Below are 18,225 nucleotides of genomic sequence, written 5' to 3'. Positions count from 1 at the left end.
TTTTTTAATTTAATTTTGGACCCTAGAGAATCATGTCATAAAAAAAATCTTAACATATTTTCTTTATTTTGAATTTTTCTTGGATTATACAATAGTAATAATCAAATTCATTATAATGCAAAAAGTTTTCCACCAAGAGCAAAAAATGCTGGTGCGGGCAATATGGCTTATGGTTAAGAGAGCTTGCTTTCTTTCAGAGTTCCAGAGTTCAGATCAGTCATCTCCATTATGCAGCCCACAAACACCTATAACTCCAGCTTCAAGGGATATGATGTCTATGTACCCCTGCCATGTGCACTTGCACACACAGGGGTTGAGGTAGGGAGAGAAGAGAGGAAAGAGAGAAAATAAATGTTAAAACAATGTGACATTTTCGAACTGCTGGTAATTATTCAATGTTATAATTAGTATAGTAATATGAAGGCCATGAAGAGGAAAGTTATTTAAAACTAGTAGTTTCAGTGTCAGTGGCTCTAACTTATGAAAGAAACCACAATCACATAACTCAAACGGATTCTGACTGTTTCCTATAGTTACTTTGTATCAACCTCACTCCTCCCATAATGTTTAACTTTTGGTTAAACAGATTCTAAGGGTGAAGCTCTGCCCTTCTTTTTAGAACCAGCTATAACTGAAAGAAAAATATTATGGCATCTGCACAATCAGAGGAGTGAAGAGGGAGCCATGAGTTCTAAACAGCACTGTGTGAGACTCAATGATGGTTACATCATGCCTATTCTGGGCTATGGCACTTCTCAAAATCGGGAGGTAACAAAGCATATAGGGTTAGGGTGGAGGGTCTCATAGAAAACAAACTATATGTGGGAGTTGAACTTACCTTTTTATCTCTGGTTCTCAGATTCTGCTAGCTAGACTATTCCATGTTAAGAATAGAAATAGCTAGAGCTTATCCCAACAGGTTCTGGTTATGCTTTTGATTGATTGTTCTGGACACTGTGTTTTTCATGTCTTAGTTCATTTCCCAGCTTCGTTCTAAAGATGAAAGTCATTACTGCACAGAACTGCCTCATAGCCTCCTTGACTTAACAATGTTAATAAAACTGGTACATTGTTTATCTGCTTATTTCTACAATTCAGGACATCTTTCTTCTTTGCTTGCAATCAGAAAAAAAAAAACACTACAAAATAGGTGTGTTGAAAGTTACTAGAAATGAGAAGCATAGAATAACTGGTTCTTCTGTTCTGCAGGGAAGCCTCCAGAAATTCCTAGTAAATGTTCTAATTGGGATACGTAGAATTTCTCAAGTGATACAACTGTGGGAAATTTACATGAATGTAAAATATAAAACCTATGGAAGCTTTTATGAACATTTGTGCTGATACAGATGATACTATGACAGGAAATGGAGAACTTAGTAGCCTAGAAGCAAATTGATAGTCTAAAACCTTCTTATACTACTCAGCTGTGCAACATTAGACAAATTAACTGAATTTTGTGTTCATACTCAGACCTCTTTCATAACTGTAAAATGATGGCAACACCTAACTGTTCGGAAGCAACCAAAGCAGTGTGAATGGCAAGGCAGAACACAGAGTCCTACTAAAGTTTCACTTTGATAAATTCTTCACAGCTAAGAAAGGGATGGTGTTGAAAGAGGAACATGAAATCATTATTTTTTCATTGTAATTTTGTTAGGAAACAACACTTTCTAAACTGTATGGGCCTGAATGTATTTGATGTTCTCTTTTACCCATAAGACATAAACTTTCAAGCCATTACAGAAATGTAAAAAAAAGGCAATAATTTAAAACTCTACCTCAGACACATCTCTGCAAAGAATAAACATGTGCTTTACGTGATGATATTAATTTTACATTTCTAAATGCTAACTTGTAGAATATAAAATTCCCCACCAGTAATTTGTTTTGTGACATGGACTAAAGGTCTATGTTTCAAAGATTTAAAGTATCACAGCAGCTTTCACTTCCTCTCACCAATCTCACATCTAGTGTTTTGATTTCTAGTTCATAACTACTGGGAATATTAACTGTATCTTGACTGTCTCTGCTGGCAGTGGATATGTGTATCTGATTTCCTTCGAACAAGCAGAATATTTTGTGAGCTAGCATTGAAGTGAAGGTAATCAGTGCTTGGAGAAATTTTAGGACCTGATTTAAGAGATTTTCTTGTTAATGCATTCCTCACATAAATTTATATTTCAAGGCTGGTGGAATGAAAGCTTTGTGTCTTCTTTGGAAACGTTCTCATAAAAACTCCTTGGTAGAATTCTCATAAGAACCTGTACTACATTACTCCCATATTTTGTTCCAGAAATATTTCCACTCTGCTCCTTTTATTTTCTAATATCACTATGTCAATTATGTACAAGTGGGCAAGATGGCATAGTGGATAAAAGTCAAGCCTGTTGCCTGGAGTTCTATACCCAGGACCAAGGACCAACATGGTAAAAAAAAGAACAAGTAACACCTGCAAATTGTCCTCTTATTCCCACAAGTGTTCTTAGTTCACTCTCCGTGCATAAACGCTTATAGCCACATTCGCATACATATGCACAAGCATTGAGCACAAAGAGAAAGAGAAGAGAGAGGGGAGGAGGGATGAAGAAAGAAAAGGGAGGGAGAGAAAGAGGAGGAGGGGAGGCTGAGAGAGGAGGAGAGAAGAAGAGAGAGAGAGAGAAGGGGAGAAAGGGAGAGAGAAAGAGGAGAGAGGGAGGGAGAGATGAGAGATAGAGGGAGGGAGAGAGAAGAGAAGGAAAGAAATGAGGGAGGGAGAGAGACAGAAAGATAGGGAAAGAGAAAAGAACAGAGACCACCAGGGGTGGGGTGAACGAGTTACTTAAGGTATATTTGTAAGCACATGCAGATTCCTCGAAATTCTTCCGAAAAATTATTTAACTCACTGTTCTTCTTCTTAGCCAATTATTAACCAACATTGCTCATGTGTGAAGAAATTCTTGATTACCAAATACTTTTATTAACAAAAGGAGACCAAGACAAATATTGGCATGTGTTTATTGTTCCACATGCAGTAGGAATGATTGAATGTAACAGGGCACCAGTCTTTAGCACAGCTGACTTCATGATGGAAGTGCCATTCAGGCTGTAACTCAACATGTAGACAGCACCACATGCCAACGCTAAAAGAAAAAAAGCCTAATCTATCAAAGTTGATAGTTAATCTCTAAATATCCTAACTTTGCTTTTTAGCTTCTGTACTTCTGCTTCTGGATAACTAACCATTCATGTTAACTGAAACATGTTAGCCCAAGATATGGTTTTTGTGCTTAAAAGATCACCCTGAAGAAGACTCAGCACTATGCTGGGATCCTGAGCATGCAGTGTAGTTACCCACCAGCTAATAAAGGCTTTCTATGGGCTTAAGCCTATGTCCAAGCAGTCTTCTCTGGTGAATACCCTGCAACATTTCTGGAGATTCTGCTAGACCAGACTGAGTATCTCAAAGGCCTAGGAGAGAGAAAAAGTGTGGTAGTCAGTGGGCTCCTCAGGGGTGCAGAACCTGAGATAGTCCAAGTACCCAGGGCTTTGTTTAATTGCTGCCTAAACTTTCATGAAGGCTGACACCTCCACCCTGTTATTAAAGCAATATGAGGCTGGGGTCAACTGAGCTTCTATGCCAGAGGTTTATTAAGTGGGTATGGAGGGAGTGGGAGAACAGGACATGGTGGGGAGAGAAAAAAAGAAAGGGGGGCACCGAAAGAAAGAGAGAGAGAGAGAGAGAGAGAGAGAGAGAGAGAGACCACGTGTTGGGGTTGGCCCTTTAAGGGGCAAGGTAACCATGCCTTCCAGGTGTGGCCACCTGGCCAGCGACACATGATAACAACATAAGTTGCTGGGTAACCCAGGAGCAGGTTGTGTTCCAAAATACTAACATTCATCCCTTTTTCTATAATTAAAAAATGGGGAGCTCGGGCTGCTTTTTATAAGGTAAGTTAAAGTATATAAATTTAGGCTCATTGGAAGCAGCTCTTGGTTGTCATGTAAGGGGTTGAGAGAGAGAGAGAATTATAGCAACAAAATGGTCATATTGCAAGGTCAAGAGTAAGGGAAGCCTCTGCCCTGGAAAATTTAGGGTAGAGGGTTGTCAATAAAGAGTTGTCAGCCATGCAAGGCAACAGGTAGGTATTGGGGAATGCTGGGAGAACCTGGAGCCACCTGTCCCGGTCCTGAAGCACACCATTTCAGCCTTTTGTTAACAAGTCAATAATGGGCACAGATTCTCTTTTGGCTATTTCCTCTTGACACTGGGGATGCTGTAGGGAGGTCAAAAGGCTGAAACGTTGGCCAAATCCAGGAAGAATAGGCTGTTTTGATGCTTTCCAGGGTCTGCAAGAACATCCAAGGCTGGGAAAGAAGGTGCAGGTCCAGCTTGTTGGAAGTCTGTGTGTGAGGTCAGAGTTGAAAACCTGCAGCTTGTTGGAAGTCCATGAGATCAGAGTTGAATACCTGTAGCTGCTTTGGCACTGTTGTGGCTATAGGAAACATCTGTGTCTGGCAGGACACTGAAAGACCTATATAGGCAAAAATAAATTTGAGTAGGTTATAGAGAAAATCCTGTAGGTATACATTGAAAACTTCTGGGAGAGCAAACAGGAATAGAAGGTTTAGATCAATGAGACTTGAACATGGGAACCTCTGTGTACCTGGGGGGGACTTTATTTACCCAATCACTGGCAATATTTAAAGAAGGCTTTGTTTTCAATCTGTCATTGAGGTGAGGTTTGGTTATAGAAGCGTGTCATCTTAGAGGCCCTGGTGCCAACTGGCACTAGGTGTAGAAACTTAAAATTCTCAGGAGGACATCCTATCTGGAGGGACAGGCCTCTGGGCATCTCCCATTGGGGGCAGAAGTCAGCGACCTTCTAGAGGCGTCCCAATGGCAAGGTGTGACTCCAAGCAAGAGGGGCGCTACCTGGTCCAATAGTTCATCAGCTTTTGGCCAGGGACCGGGGTGCAGATGCCCACTGGGCAATGGCTGGGGCACAATGGTTCACCTAGCGCTAGGTCTTCCCATGAGCAAGCAAGAGAGAGAGAGAGAGAGAGAGAGAGAGAGAAAGAGAGAAAGGAATCATGTGTGAGGGGGGATGTACCGCCCAAGGGAGAGTGAGACCCTAAAATGGAGGTCAGGATAGAGGTTCAAACCTAGACAGTTAAGGCTACAGCTGGGAGGGTCCCTCTGTCTTAAAGATAGTACAAAGTTGCCAGAGCTCTGAGGTCAAGCTTCCCCTACCAAGAGAGGCGTTTATGCTGAGAAAAATGGAGTGAACTCACCAATCTAGTGGTTGGTCAATAAGGAGGACTCACCAATCCAGCCAGTGTTGCATGCAGTAAATAGCAGTCTGGTAGCCAGGAAAGGAAGTCCCAAAACCAGGGAAAGGGGAGGAGTCCCACCTTTTGAGATAGGCAATAAATGCTGTACTTAGCTGGAGTCCAATTGACCTGAGAGGTGGATTTAGGTGGACTTTCTGCAGCTTACAAGAATTACTTTTAAGTTTTAAGACGGAGATAAAACTTTAGACATGTTAATATCACAATTGTACTCTGCATTGTAGAAAAAGGCAGTAGACATACATATTTGTGTTAATAGCGTGAGTGTTTTTTAAGGTGAGCTCTGAAAATGCAATAGCCTTTTATCAAGTAAAAGGTAAACTCACTTGATCTTAACTTTTAGTATAAGTATGCATATTATGGAGGCTTACAATCTTGAGTTTAGAACCATAATAGTACATGGTATAGTGGGATGTTTTTGTAACACAGTCAGAGAAATAAATTAGAGCTCTATTGATAAAGGTTAAAACTCTGGACAGTCAATACAACAGTAGCATAACAACAGGAGGAAACATTAAACCTTTTTACCTTTACCTTAAGATACCTATTTAAGGTATCTTAATACCTTAAATCACCTTAGACCTTGTAACCTTTATAACTTGCATTTACCAACTTTAAAATATTTTTTTAGATCCTCAAACATTTTTAAGTTGTGTTACCTCCCTTAAGACCCATTTTTAGACTCTTAAACACGAATAACTTGTATTTATAAACCTTTAGGCCTGTTCCTTGAGTCTGGACTGTGTTAGGCCTGAAAATAGCAGCTCTAGTGCTTAGGCTTAAGGCCTGGTGTCTCCTGCATATAAAGAGAACTGGGAATGCACCTGAAGTCTCCCAACATAGAAGTTGGCAATATGTCCGTGTGACCTCATTCTGAGGTCAAAAACAGACCTGTGCAAGAGCTGTGGAGGTTGCTAAGTAAAGGAGCCATTCGTCCTCTGCCAGGCCAATGAGCTAGAAGGCTGGAAGTATCTGTGGCTCTTGCGCTGGTTGAACCTCCATGGCTGGGCACAGAGGACAAGCCTGCTTGGGGCATTTTGACTTGAAGAGGCCAGTTTGCCAGCAGCCAGCTTTGGAATGTTGCATTAGAAGCAGGACCAGCATCCACTTGGCTGCATTTGAAAATGTCACCTGGCGCAATGGCCTTTTGGCTATGCAAACCTCTTCCCTTTTTTGTGGGAATACCAGAAGTCTCAGAGTGCAGCAGCTAAGGTCTAGAGTCAGGTGGGATGGCTCTTACTATTTTTTACCAACTCCTATATGGTGACTCAAGGACCATCCTCAGGTGTTTATTAAAAATTGCAGTGAGACCATGTTTGCATCTGTAGAAATATAAATGTGTATCTGTAAGATGACTATTAACTTGCATTTGTTAACCATTAAATATTAGGACTTCAGGTTTTGTCCTTGCTAAGTTAGAATCTTAAAAGTCATGAATATAATCTATTAAATTGAGAGCACAAGAGTTTTTGTATGATTTAGTATATAAAAGTTTATAGCTTATAATAGTGTAAGGCTATACTACAGATTAATAACAACAATTTTAAGAGAACAAAAACAAACTTATATTAACCTTTTAATAGCAGAGATACAGTAAATTGACCCAGTTTTATTATAAATGTATATTTTTAAATATCAATAGATCTTAATTTAGAATATTGGTAAACAATTTGTACATGATAATGAACTCTTGAGCTATAAGTTTAAAACCAACAATTTAGCAGAACAGTATAAACCAATTTTAAAATTAACCAAGTATATTCTAACCCTTTGATAGTAGGGATACAGCAAATAGACCCAGTTTTAACATAAATAAATACCTCTAAAATTAATAGAAATTAATTTAGAATATTGGTAAACAACTTGTACATAATAATGAACCCCTGAGCAGAACAGTATAAAGCGATTTTAAAATTATATTTAAACAACACAAAAACCAACTTAATTTGAATAGATATTTATAACTTTAAAATTTTATTATTATATAAAATTTATTTGAAGCAGGGTTGAATCATAAGATAGTAAAAATGTAACTTTGAATTTTTATAAAAATCCATACCTACTTGCAATGAGGCTCGTTGTTGTGGCCTAGTCTAAAAGATAAGATAAACAGTTAATATGATTAAGATTTATAAATGCAAACTCAATGAGAAAATTATGTAAAGCATTAGATAAGGAATTTAAAATATAAGAGTAAAGAGTAAAGTGTACATAAATCAGGGAGAAAAGGGTTTTTTTTTTTTTTTTTTTTTTTTTTTTTTAAGCTTGGAAACAGCTTCCTAGAAGAAAGCACATGGCTAGAAGCAAAATGGAGCTAGAAGCAAAACGAAAGCAGCTTGCTGGTGGTGGGGAGAAGCACATGGCAAGATAGAGAAGGCAGTGGCAGGCACCAGAGTAGCAGGAGTGAAACTCAGCTTGGTGGGGGAGGGGAAAGCACATGGAGAGATGGCTGCCTGCAGGGTGTGCAGGATGGCGCTGCGCCACGTTAAGTGAATGGTTAAGGTATAGTTTCACCCACTTCCTCCCAAAACCAAGATGGTACTGGAAATCTCATGAGATTTTAAAATCCCGCTGGAGATTTAAAAGTTTTGCAGCTGTGCTGGGTTTTTTAGAAATTCCTTACCAAGTTTTCCAAAGTTGATTTTTGTGTTGTGTGAGTCTCCGTGAATCTCCTCGAATCGAGAGCAATGTCCGTGGTAGGGCCTCTCTGTTGGTCACCATGCTGGCAGGGGAGAGCAGCCACGGCAAGAAAAGACAGCCACTGGGTGCCCAGTACCACACGCCTCGGCACCACATGCCCCTACAGCCTTGCCTTGTCCCTTTGGGGCTGCACTGGGCGTCTCCAGTCCCCTACCAAAACTGCACCTGTATTGCCGCACCTCTCAGAGAGCCCCAGCCATGGTGCCAAATTAGAGCATGGGCACCCGCTGCAGGGGAGGGACCCACGCCTGGGGAGAGCAGAAGCAGCCTGAGGAAATGGCTGTGTGCTGGCATGAGGGCAGTTGAGAGAAAAGTGGAAATTTTTAGGAGAAAATCTGTTGTAACAGTCCTATCCGAAGTCTGAAAGGGGCCCTAGCTAAGCTAGGGGAGCCCTTCCTTAGTCATGGCACCAATGTTAGTTATTAATTAAAGAAACATGAAGCAGGGGTCAACTGATCTTCTATGCCAGAGGTTTATTAAGTGGGTATGGAGGGAGTAGGAGAACATGACATGATGGGAGAGAGAAAGAAATAGAAAGGAGGGGTGCCCTGAGAGAGAGAGAGAGAGACCAAGTGTCGGGTTTGGCCCTTTAAGGGGCAAGATAACCACGCCTTCCAGGTGTGGCCACCTGGCTGGCAACACATGATGACATCATAAGTTGCTGGGTAACCCAGGAGCAGGTTGTGTTCCAAAATACTAACACACCCCCAAAGAAGTTTGAAAGTTACCCTGTCTGTAACCTCCAGAGCTGAATTTCGTTAAGGTGCCCTCTGTTTGGACACATAAGAGACGTAGGACATGGCTACAGGTTCAGTGTCCAGGAGTGCTTGCTTGATTTGTGGCTTGACTTGTGTTGACAGTCAAGGCTGGTCCCTGTGTAGAAGGGAGAAGAGGCTAGGCCTCTCATCCAGGTCCCGTGACATCTAAGAGGAATGCTCACTGGGAGGGGGAAATGTTTCCCCCAGGTGAGCATTCTCTTATTCTGCCCCATGTCTGCTATAAGCAGCTCCAGGAAAGGTGAAAAGGTTTGCTGGGCTGAGCCTGAAGGAGAAGAGTAAGTTCCACTGTTTCTCTTTCATGATTTATGTCTCCTTTTTAACCAATAATCCATACAAACCACCATTCTCTGAAAAAAGTTATGAAACAAAACCAACCAAGCAAACAAACAACCAAACAACAACAGCAACAAAATGCCACTCTGGCCGGGCAGGAGGGTTATTAAAGGACAACCCAGCCTGGACAGATCATATTTTCCCTTCTGTCCAACACTGACCAAGGAGATTTTAAACAACTTTTTCTAGATCCTTTATAAAGACTAAAGGGAGCTACTAAAAAGATTTTTTTTTGTCACCCAGTTACCCCTAATATTAAAAAAAAATTTAACAAAAGTTATTTTAAAAATTAAAAGTACAATTAGCTTCCAGTTGTTGGAGGTAGCCCAAAGAATGTTTAACAACAGAGAACTGATTAGGACAAGACCATTTGCATAAAATGAAAGATGTTGTCTAGTTTTTTTTGTTGTTGTTTTATGTTTTTTTGATAATGAGATGCAATTAGACTTAAAGATGCCAAGGAAAATTTTAGTGTCTCACCCTCTGTCAGAAGGAATCACCCCCAAGGGCTGGCCCAAGTATGCTTCTGTAATTGTTGAGCTAACCATTTCAGCTACCTCCATCCAGATTCTAGGGCCTAATGACCCTAGAAGCAGAAGGGAAAATTTACAATCTATTATTTCCTGACTTAAAGAGACAGGCATCTTAGTGCCTTTCTTGCCTGCCTGGAATATACCTCATGCCTATGCAGAGACCTGGAACCTCTGATTCCTCTGAATCTGATTCCTCCAGAAAAGTAGGTGTGCACTGTATTGGACTTGAATGATGAATTCTTCAGTCTCCCCTTGTCAGAGGTGAGTCACACATCTTTGCTTTTAAATAAAAAGGTTCAACAGAAGATTATAGCAGGTAACATACCTGGACCAGGTTGCCCCAGGATTTAAAGACACTCAACATAGACTTCCTGCCCTTCCATCAGTGGTCTCCTGGGAAAATAGATCATAAAAGGGCCACTGAGGGACTACTGCAAGAGTTACATACTGTTGACTACAAACTGTTGGATAACAAAGCCCAAGTTTGTAGAATGATACCTATATTGGCTACTAGCTAAAGGGAGACAAAAGAAGCATGCCTTAGAATAAGATTGCTGCCATTCTTTAGATCCCAACTCCAAAGACTGAAAGATAGATTCAAGAGTTCCTCGGTACAGCTCAATATAGCTGCCTCTAGACACCAGAGTTTGTGGGAATAGCAAGGCCTTCATACACTAGCACAAGGTGGGGGGCACTAATCTGGACTGAGAATAATCAAAAGACAAAAGGGTTTTAACCCAAACTTTGGGGCTATAGAAATGCCCTATGACATACCTGTCCAAATGACTGGACCTTACAGCCATAAGATAGCCCACTTGTCTAAGAGCTGTGTGCCTACTGCTAATATAATAATAATAATAATAATAATAATAATAATAATAATAACAACAATAATAATATTACAACATCAACAACAGCAATAATAAATCAAACAAGTTAGCTCTGGATCAAGATCTTATACTCACAGCATCCATGACACATTTGAGACCCTCTTCTGAGGAGCACCAGAACACTGGCCATTTAATGACTGTATAACCCAGTACCAAGTCTTGCTCCTGGCCCACCCTAGAGTCTGGTTTAAGAAACTCACTACAGTCAATTCATTTACATTCTTGCTTGATGACGCAGGTGCTTATCCATGACTGTCAGGAGATGAAAGATGAAACCAGGTCCATGAGTGCTACAGTAGTTACTTTAAACAATCCAGGCATCTCAGAGAACAGAACTGATTGATTTGACCCAGACTCTCAGGTGGAGAAAAAAAAAAGTCTACTACATATGTACAGAGAGCATCAGTCAGTATACCTTTACTACCAGCTATGTCCATAGTATGATCTATAGAGAAAGAGGGCTTCTCATAGCTGAGAAAAATGATATTGAAAAATCTTGAAACTCCTAGAGGCCTTTTGGCTTCCCCTAAAAATTTCTGTTCTCCACTGCTGGACTTCTGACCTGGCTGCCAAAAAAAATAATTGCCCTAAGACCAATGGGGGCTGTTGATACTCTGATGATATACCATGACCTTGTACTACCTGAGAGCTGTGGTTTAAAAAAAAAAAGACAGCTCAAACCCAAGGTTAATGGAGAACACCAAAGGGAAACATCATTCAACTGGCAGGACTGTTCAGTAACTAACTTTCATCAGGCTACTCCTCTGGGGTCCACAATCCTTTCTGAGCTGCTCAGTCTAAGGTATATTAACCTAGACTAGACAGCCTCACATAGGATATCTCATCCAAATGGCAAGTTTGTCCTCAGATGAGTCTAAAACAGAGAGCTATTACCCCAGAATGTGTTCAAATGAGAGACTAACACTCCAGCAAACTGAAAAACTGACTTTACCAAGATCCAGCCAATTATCCAGGGAGAATAAAAATTTTTGCTAGTATTTAAAGACACCATTTCAGCATGGGTAGAAGTGTTTTATTGAGTCCCCAGGCCCTTCCACTCCTTGCCCCTCTACCTCCTCCTGAGTCTTACATTTTATACTACGGATATGAACCCAGGGTCATGACCCAACCATCCTCAGGCCTGGACTGGAAACTGAAGAAGACAGATTCAGAGATGACATGAGCTAGTCTGACTGCAGACCAGCAACCCATATTCCATCTTGATCTTTATTTGCTGATGCCTGCTTTAAATATCTGGACATATATATTACGCTACAGTTGTATATATAAAGTACATGTGTATGTGTGTGTATCTGTATATCTATATATGTGTGTATATATATAAAATCATATATATGGTTTTATGATATTAAATTTATCTTCTGGGCTAAAAATAGAGTTTACAATTCTATACAGACTCTGCAGCTGTGACCCTCAGTAGCCAGGAAACAAGGGGTTTCCATTTGCATAAACTTGGATTGTAGAACTGAGGCTTCCTCATAATTTCCTTTAAAACGATTCTGGTCTTAAACAGATAAAACCTGGAGAGTCAGACTCTATGCCACAGGATGGGACCCTGGAGGAAGACTTAATCATTTCCAGCCAAAAACCAGCCAGGATTCCTGGTTATGTTTAGACACTCTCCCCATGTACTACACAGGGGCAGAAACTAACCAGACTGTCAACCCACTGACTAATAAGACTCACTGTGACCAGAGGCAGCCCAAATTAATATCAGAAGACATATAAAGGGCTAAAATTTGTCTACTATCTGAAGCCTTCAACCTAGGCACTTCCCCTTTTTCTGATGCCCAGTCTTCTGCCTTAGGGGTTAATTCTTCACTATGCCTCGAAAAGTACTTAGTGGGCCTGTACTAAGGGTTTGATTAAATATGCCTCTTCTGATGCTTGAAAACTAAGCAGACAAGTTGATCAGGACCTACAGGTATTGAAACAACAATTAGCTTCCTTTACAGAAATGACCCTACAAATCCAGACACTTAGGTTTACTTCTCATGAGATAAAGTGCACTATGTCTAGCTTGGAAAACAAGCTAGTATTTCCTAGCTAATTGGTCAAAAGTGATTTTTTGCATGCGGGTTGATGCCCCAGGTCCCGCCTCTGAGAAAAAGGTATAGGACAGGTCTGATGCTCTTTGAGTGGATGACATCTAAATGAACATCAGTACAAAGTCCCAATTTATTTCTAATATCAGAGTTCAGACATCTACTCTTGCCTGATGTGTCTAAAACAAAAAGGGGGAACTGTAGAGAGCTGTGTAATGCTGCGCCTTAAAGTTGGAGCTGGTTTCTGCCTTCCACCTTCCCGATGGTGAGTGCTCTCTGTCACAAACAACTCCATATTTGGCTAAGGCTGAGGATCTGGCTTGCTTCCATGTATGTGGATCTATCTGCATTGCCCACATGGCACGCTGGGGTTGGCTACCCAGAGGCTATTTAAGCTGTGGGCTGGCTTTCCCCGGGGTCAGATGATTGTTCAAGGTTCCTGAATAAACTGCGTTGAAAAAAAAATCTTGCCTTGGTTGGCAAATAATTGGTACCAGTCTCTGTTCTCTTGGTTCCCCTTGATAACCACTTTATTATCAGCACTGGCTGGGCTGACTGTATGAACAGTGGAGCCCTGCATCTTTAACCAGAACAGGATGAGTCCATGACTTGACTGTCTCACTAAGACCAGTGGGGAATATCACAGGGCCTCAACTGATTCCTTGATGCAAGTGCTATTTAGGTTGTAAAACTGAACACAGCACTACCTGTCAAAACTAAAACAAAGGTCTAATCCATCAAAGTCCATTGTTATTGAAAAGACTCTAAGTGAACTAACCTTGCTTTTTGGCTTCTGTACTTCTATAGTTCTGCTTCTGGCTAACTGTTCTTGTTAACTGAAGGGTGTCAACTAAGGATATGGGTTTTTTGCTTAAAAGCTCACCCTAAAGAAGGTTCAGTGCTACACTGGGATCCTGAACATCCACTGTAGTCATTGGCTGGCTAATACTTTCCCTTGACTTAAGCCTGTGTCTGAGCAGTATTCTCTGATGACTACCCCACAACAGGTATTATGAAAGTAATTGCTTCTGCCTATGTATTTCACTGTTGCTCACCGGAAGTTCTGCAAAGCCTATGGAAAAGGTAAGTGCAAAATCCCATTCTAGGAACCAATCCCTCATCAATTAACTAAAAGGCTTGAAGATGGTTTTCAAATTTACACCTTTTGGGACATCTATCTCCAAATCATCCTCTTGTTTCCTCCTCTAGGTTCCTCTGAGTAAGACTTTGGAGTCTACTAAAATAGCAATAGATACTGGGTTCCGCCATATTGATTCTGCTTATGTGTACCCAAATGAAAAAGAGATAGGACAGGCTATTCGAAGCAAGATTGCAGATGGTGTTGTGAGGAGAGAAGACATATTTCTTACTACAAAGGTATTGTGTGTATAACAAGCTAATGTATGGATTAATAAAATATGATGTAAACATTTAAATTATATTATTGGCTTAGTACCTAGTGAAATGTGATTATTGGCATAACATTTATCCACATATATTTCACATATAAGGCTTAATTTAAAATCACAGAAAAATATAGGCTCCTTACTCTCCACAAATGTATGGCTTTCAAATCCTTTTCTCTTATTATCTCAGGACAATGAAGGATAATTCAGTTTAATTTGTAAACTCAGGAATGACCTTGATCAGTTTTGAGTTTTCCTTATATATTGGGTAGCTTAGAACATTTAAAATATTGACATTTTTATTTTCTACTGAAAATAACAGAGTATCAGAGTACAGGAAATGTTAAATAATATTCTTCCAATTAGTGAAAATTTGTGTCCAATGATTATTAAGTATCCATAGCACATTTAATATAATTTATAATAATAAACAAATGCTAACATTTCCACAAAATTGAGGGATGGGGTATTTATAGAAATATATCTTTGTAAAATATGATTTAAACATTATGACCATGAATTTTGCCCCTTCAGTGGTGTCTTTTCCATATTAATTAGATTGACTATTAGTAACCAGTAATATTCTGGTTCACATATATAGATCAAATCAAATATCCCAATTGAAATACACAGTATGCCCTCTAGTTACTATCTTGTACGCATTACAAAACTTCTCAGCTCTGATTATCATTAAGATAATTTTCATTCTTTACCCCTACAGCTTTGGTGTACATTCCACCGACCAGAATTGGTTGACATTGGCTTAGAGAGATCACTGAAAAACCTTCAACTAGATTATGTTGACCTCTTTCTTATTCATTACCCAATGTCAATTAAGGTATGCCATTTGCATCATGTAACCTAATTAACTTTGTCTATACAAATGATAAATGATGTTGTGCTTCACTTATTTTGTGGTTGTTTACTTTCCCATATCCAATAGATTTCTAAGGCCATTACAATGGGTGAGATGCATGTATTGGCTGAGATTTCTATAACAACTGCTTTTATTACAGCCATCAGAGGCAATGCTTACGAAAGATGGAAATGGAAAAATATTATTTGAGACAGTAGATCTCTGTGCTACATGGGAGGTGAGTACATAAAGGTGAGACCCCAGAGGAACCCAAAAGAGAGTACCAGGCCATGCTTTCACTTTCGAGAATGGAGTATGCACCCTTGAGTCTCGAAAGCATTCTGGGTTCACAGGTGTTTTCCTGAAATTTAAAAACAAACAAACAAACAAACAAACAAAAAACCAACAACAAACTTTCACAGCAGTCCTCTCCTACCTGTGAGTCTTTTAATCTTTCTACTCCCTACCTCTTTCCATGATGATCCCTGAGCCTTAGGGTAAAACATTTGATATAGACTTCTGATTTAGACCTGAACAATCCATTCTGTTATGCTTGCACTTTGACCAATTGTGAGCTTGTACGAATTGCCATCTACTTCACAATGAAGCTTTCTGATAAGGTTTGAGAGCTCCACTAGGCCATAGAAATAAATCTAAACATTTAGGGGGTAGTTTAGGAGTGTATCCATTTAGCAGAATAGAGGTAGGCTCTTCTTGAGGACTTATGACCTAGCCCGCTGCAGATTGTGGCACCAGTAAAAGTACCAGGTATAAATTGCATCTTGTGGATCATCCTTAAATACTATCTGAAAGTGGTTGTAACTCCAAGCGCAGTTGTGGCTGTATTATAACAATAAACATATCTTACCAGGCTGGTCACTATTGTAGCTCACAGAGTTTACCACTAAATGAGACTTCTGATTATTTCTATTCCTCATTAGTGTGCACAGCACTTTCCAGCACTATAGGTAATAACTAGCAGTGATGAAGCTTACAGGTCACTACCAGATTTATTTCTTCATGTCCTGTGAGTCAACTCCATGCTATCTGCAGCAATAATATCTTCCCATCAAGTTAGGGAGGGTACCCAAGAGAAAGACAATAACTTGTACTTTGCGGGGAGGTGTGATACTCCAAAGATCAAAATTTTGATTTGAAGGGACTAACCAACACAACACCTGACTTTTTGTATGATAGTCTAGGAATATATCATCTTTATTCTATGGTATCTAGGAAGGGCACTCTCCACACTTTGGGGGTAACACCATTTAAGCTTCCCTTATCTTCAGATATATGTATATGGAAGCTTGTACAGTAGTAGGTTTCCACTTGACTTTTTCATAAGACTGCAGTGATTGTTATTACTCCCATCACTGTCTCCTCTACTCTGCCCTCCCATCCCCACATTACTTAACCCTTCTTCCTTCATTATTCCCATTCTGCTTTTACCCAACCTGTGCTCTATCACTCTCCCTTAAAATCTATCCCTCCGGGGCCATTTTCTGACCTCCACACATGCTCTAATTTAAATGCATATCTAAAGATTCAAAGCTAGGATCCACTTATAAAAGAAAACATGTGATATGATGAATATCTTTCTTGTTTTGACCTGCCTTATTCAGAATAACTATTTCCAGCTCTATCTATTTACTAATAGCAATAGAATTTTACTATGAATTGCTAATTTCAGAATTTTAATTGTGTTACATCTGAATAAAATTGTATTGTGTATATGGACCAAATTTACCTTATCCTTTCATTCTTTGGTGGAGTCTAGGTGCTTCCACTTTCTTGAAATTGTGAGTAGAGCGGTAATGTAAATGGATGAGAAAGAATCTCATAGGAAGGTATACTCCTAGTATATAGCTGCATCATATAGTAGACATATTGCTTGCTTCATGAGGAGCCTCCAAAACAAGTTCATTTCTATCTGTCCCAATTTTCACTTGTACCGATAGTGAATAAGTGTTGTATTTTCTCCATAAAATCTATACCAGTATTTTTTCCTTGACTGAATTAAGATTAAATTTCAAATTTGCTTTAATTTGCATTTTGTTGTTAGCTGTGGATATTGAACATTCTAAAAAAGTATTTCTTAACCAATTATATTTCTTTTTCTGTTAACTACATTTTTCAGTTCTATAACACACTTTTAAATTGATGTTTTTTCTTTGAGTTTAGTCTTTTAAATACTTTGTAGTACTTTGTGTTTAGCTTTTTTAAAAAAATCCATTGTCATCTGTAGACAGTTCTTTTAACAGTTCCATTTTTTCATTCATATTAGCTGAATGCTTTTGTTAGGGTTTCTATTGCTGTGATAAAACACCATGGCCAAAAGCAACTTGAAAAAGAAAGGTTTATTTCATCTTACAATTCCACATCACAGTCAATCACTGAGTGAAGCCAGGAGAACTAAATCAGGGCAGAAATAGTGGCAAGGACTGAAGAAGAAACCATGTGAGAATGCTGCTCACTGGCAGGCTTGCTTTCTTATACCGCCCAGGAAAATCTATCAAGGTGTAGCACCACTCACAGTGGCCTGAGTCCTCCCACATCAATGAATAATTAAGTGAATGTCCTACATGCTCACCTATCCTCAATTGGGAGATCTTCTTTTCAAATGACTCCAGTTTGTTTCAGTGCCACATAGTTTAATAAATGTATTCATGACCCTATACGTTTATTAAAGTTCATCCTTCCCTAGGCCATGGAGAAGTGTAAGGATGCAGGACTGACCAAGTCAATCGGGGTGTCCAACTTTAACCGCAGGCAGCTGGAGATGATCCTGAAAAAGCCTGGACTCAAGTATAAGCCTGTTTGCAACCAGGTGAAAACTTTCCCCTTTTCTGTTCTACGTGTTCTTCTTTCTATCATGTAGCAGGCAAACCTTTTCTTTCCACTTCCCATTCATTCATCTTAGATTTGTAGAGTTCAAGATTCTCATAGCAATTGTCTTTGTTTTGGAGAATATCGCAGATTCTCAAATGTATGTCTTCTTGATGGTAACTTAGTAAAGATGACAGGGCGATATTAGTACCCAATGAATGGAAGTAACCCAATGAATCTGTGGATATGAATGTGACCCCAGAGTCAAAAGCATTGTTCCTAACTGGAGGCTATAAAAAGTGTGCAGATTAGACAAACAAGTTACCTATTTATAGTAGTTTTAATGGTAGATGAAGTTTATTTACAGAACAATAGCTGATCTTGTTCTTAACCATATCATAATCATCATCTCTTTTGTGTCTTAATCAAATCCATTGAAGCACATTTGTCTTTTGTTCTAATTTACTTCTCAATAACTTTTAATCATGAAAGAAGGATCACTGATAAA

The 18,225-nt window shown here is 39.5% G+C and overlaps 1 protein-coding gene across 5 annotated transcripts in view; it reads left to right on the top strand.

Moving 5' to 3' along the window:
- The first annotated feature begins 614 nt into the window (after nt 1-614).
- The window catches only part of LOC110541829 (aldo-keto reductase family 1 member C1-like), a 30,379-nt gene continuing 12,768 nt past the window's right edge, over nt 615-18,225 (top strand). For 2 of the 5 annotated variants that reach the window (XM_060373035.1, XM_060373036.1), the window contains exons 1-6: nt 615-768; nt 13,637-13,712; nt 13,839-14,006; nt 14,757-14,873; nt 15,052-15,129; nt 17,596-17,718. In XM_060373035.1, the coding sequence (XP_060229018.1) occupies nt 716-768; nt 13,637-13,712; nt 13,839-14,006; nt 14,757-14,873; nt 15,052-15,129; nt 17,596-17,718 (615 nt within the window). In that variant the 5' untranslated portion in view covers nt 615-715. The remainder of the gene's footprint in view (nt 769-13,636; nt 13,713-13,838; nt 14,007-14,756; nt 14,874-15,051; nt 15,130-17,595; nt 17,719-18,225) is intronic. The other 3 variants (XM_060373037.1, XM_060373038.1, XM_060373039.1) reach the window with 2 other exon arrangements.

Source organism: Meriones unguiculatus, chromosome 19, assembly GCF_030254825.1.
Source record: "Meriones unguiculatus strain TT.TT164.6M chromosome 19, Bangor_MerUng_6.1, whole genome shotgun sequence".
NCBI lineage: Eukaryota > Metazoa > Chordata > Mammalia > Rodentia > Muridae > Meriones > Meriones unguiculatus.
This window is presented reverse-complemented; position numbering and strand designations above follow the sequence as displayed.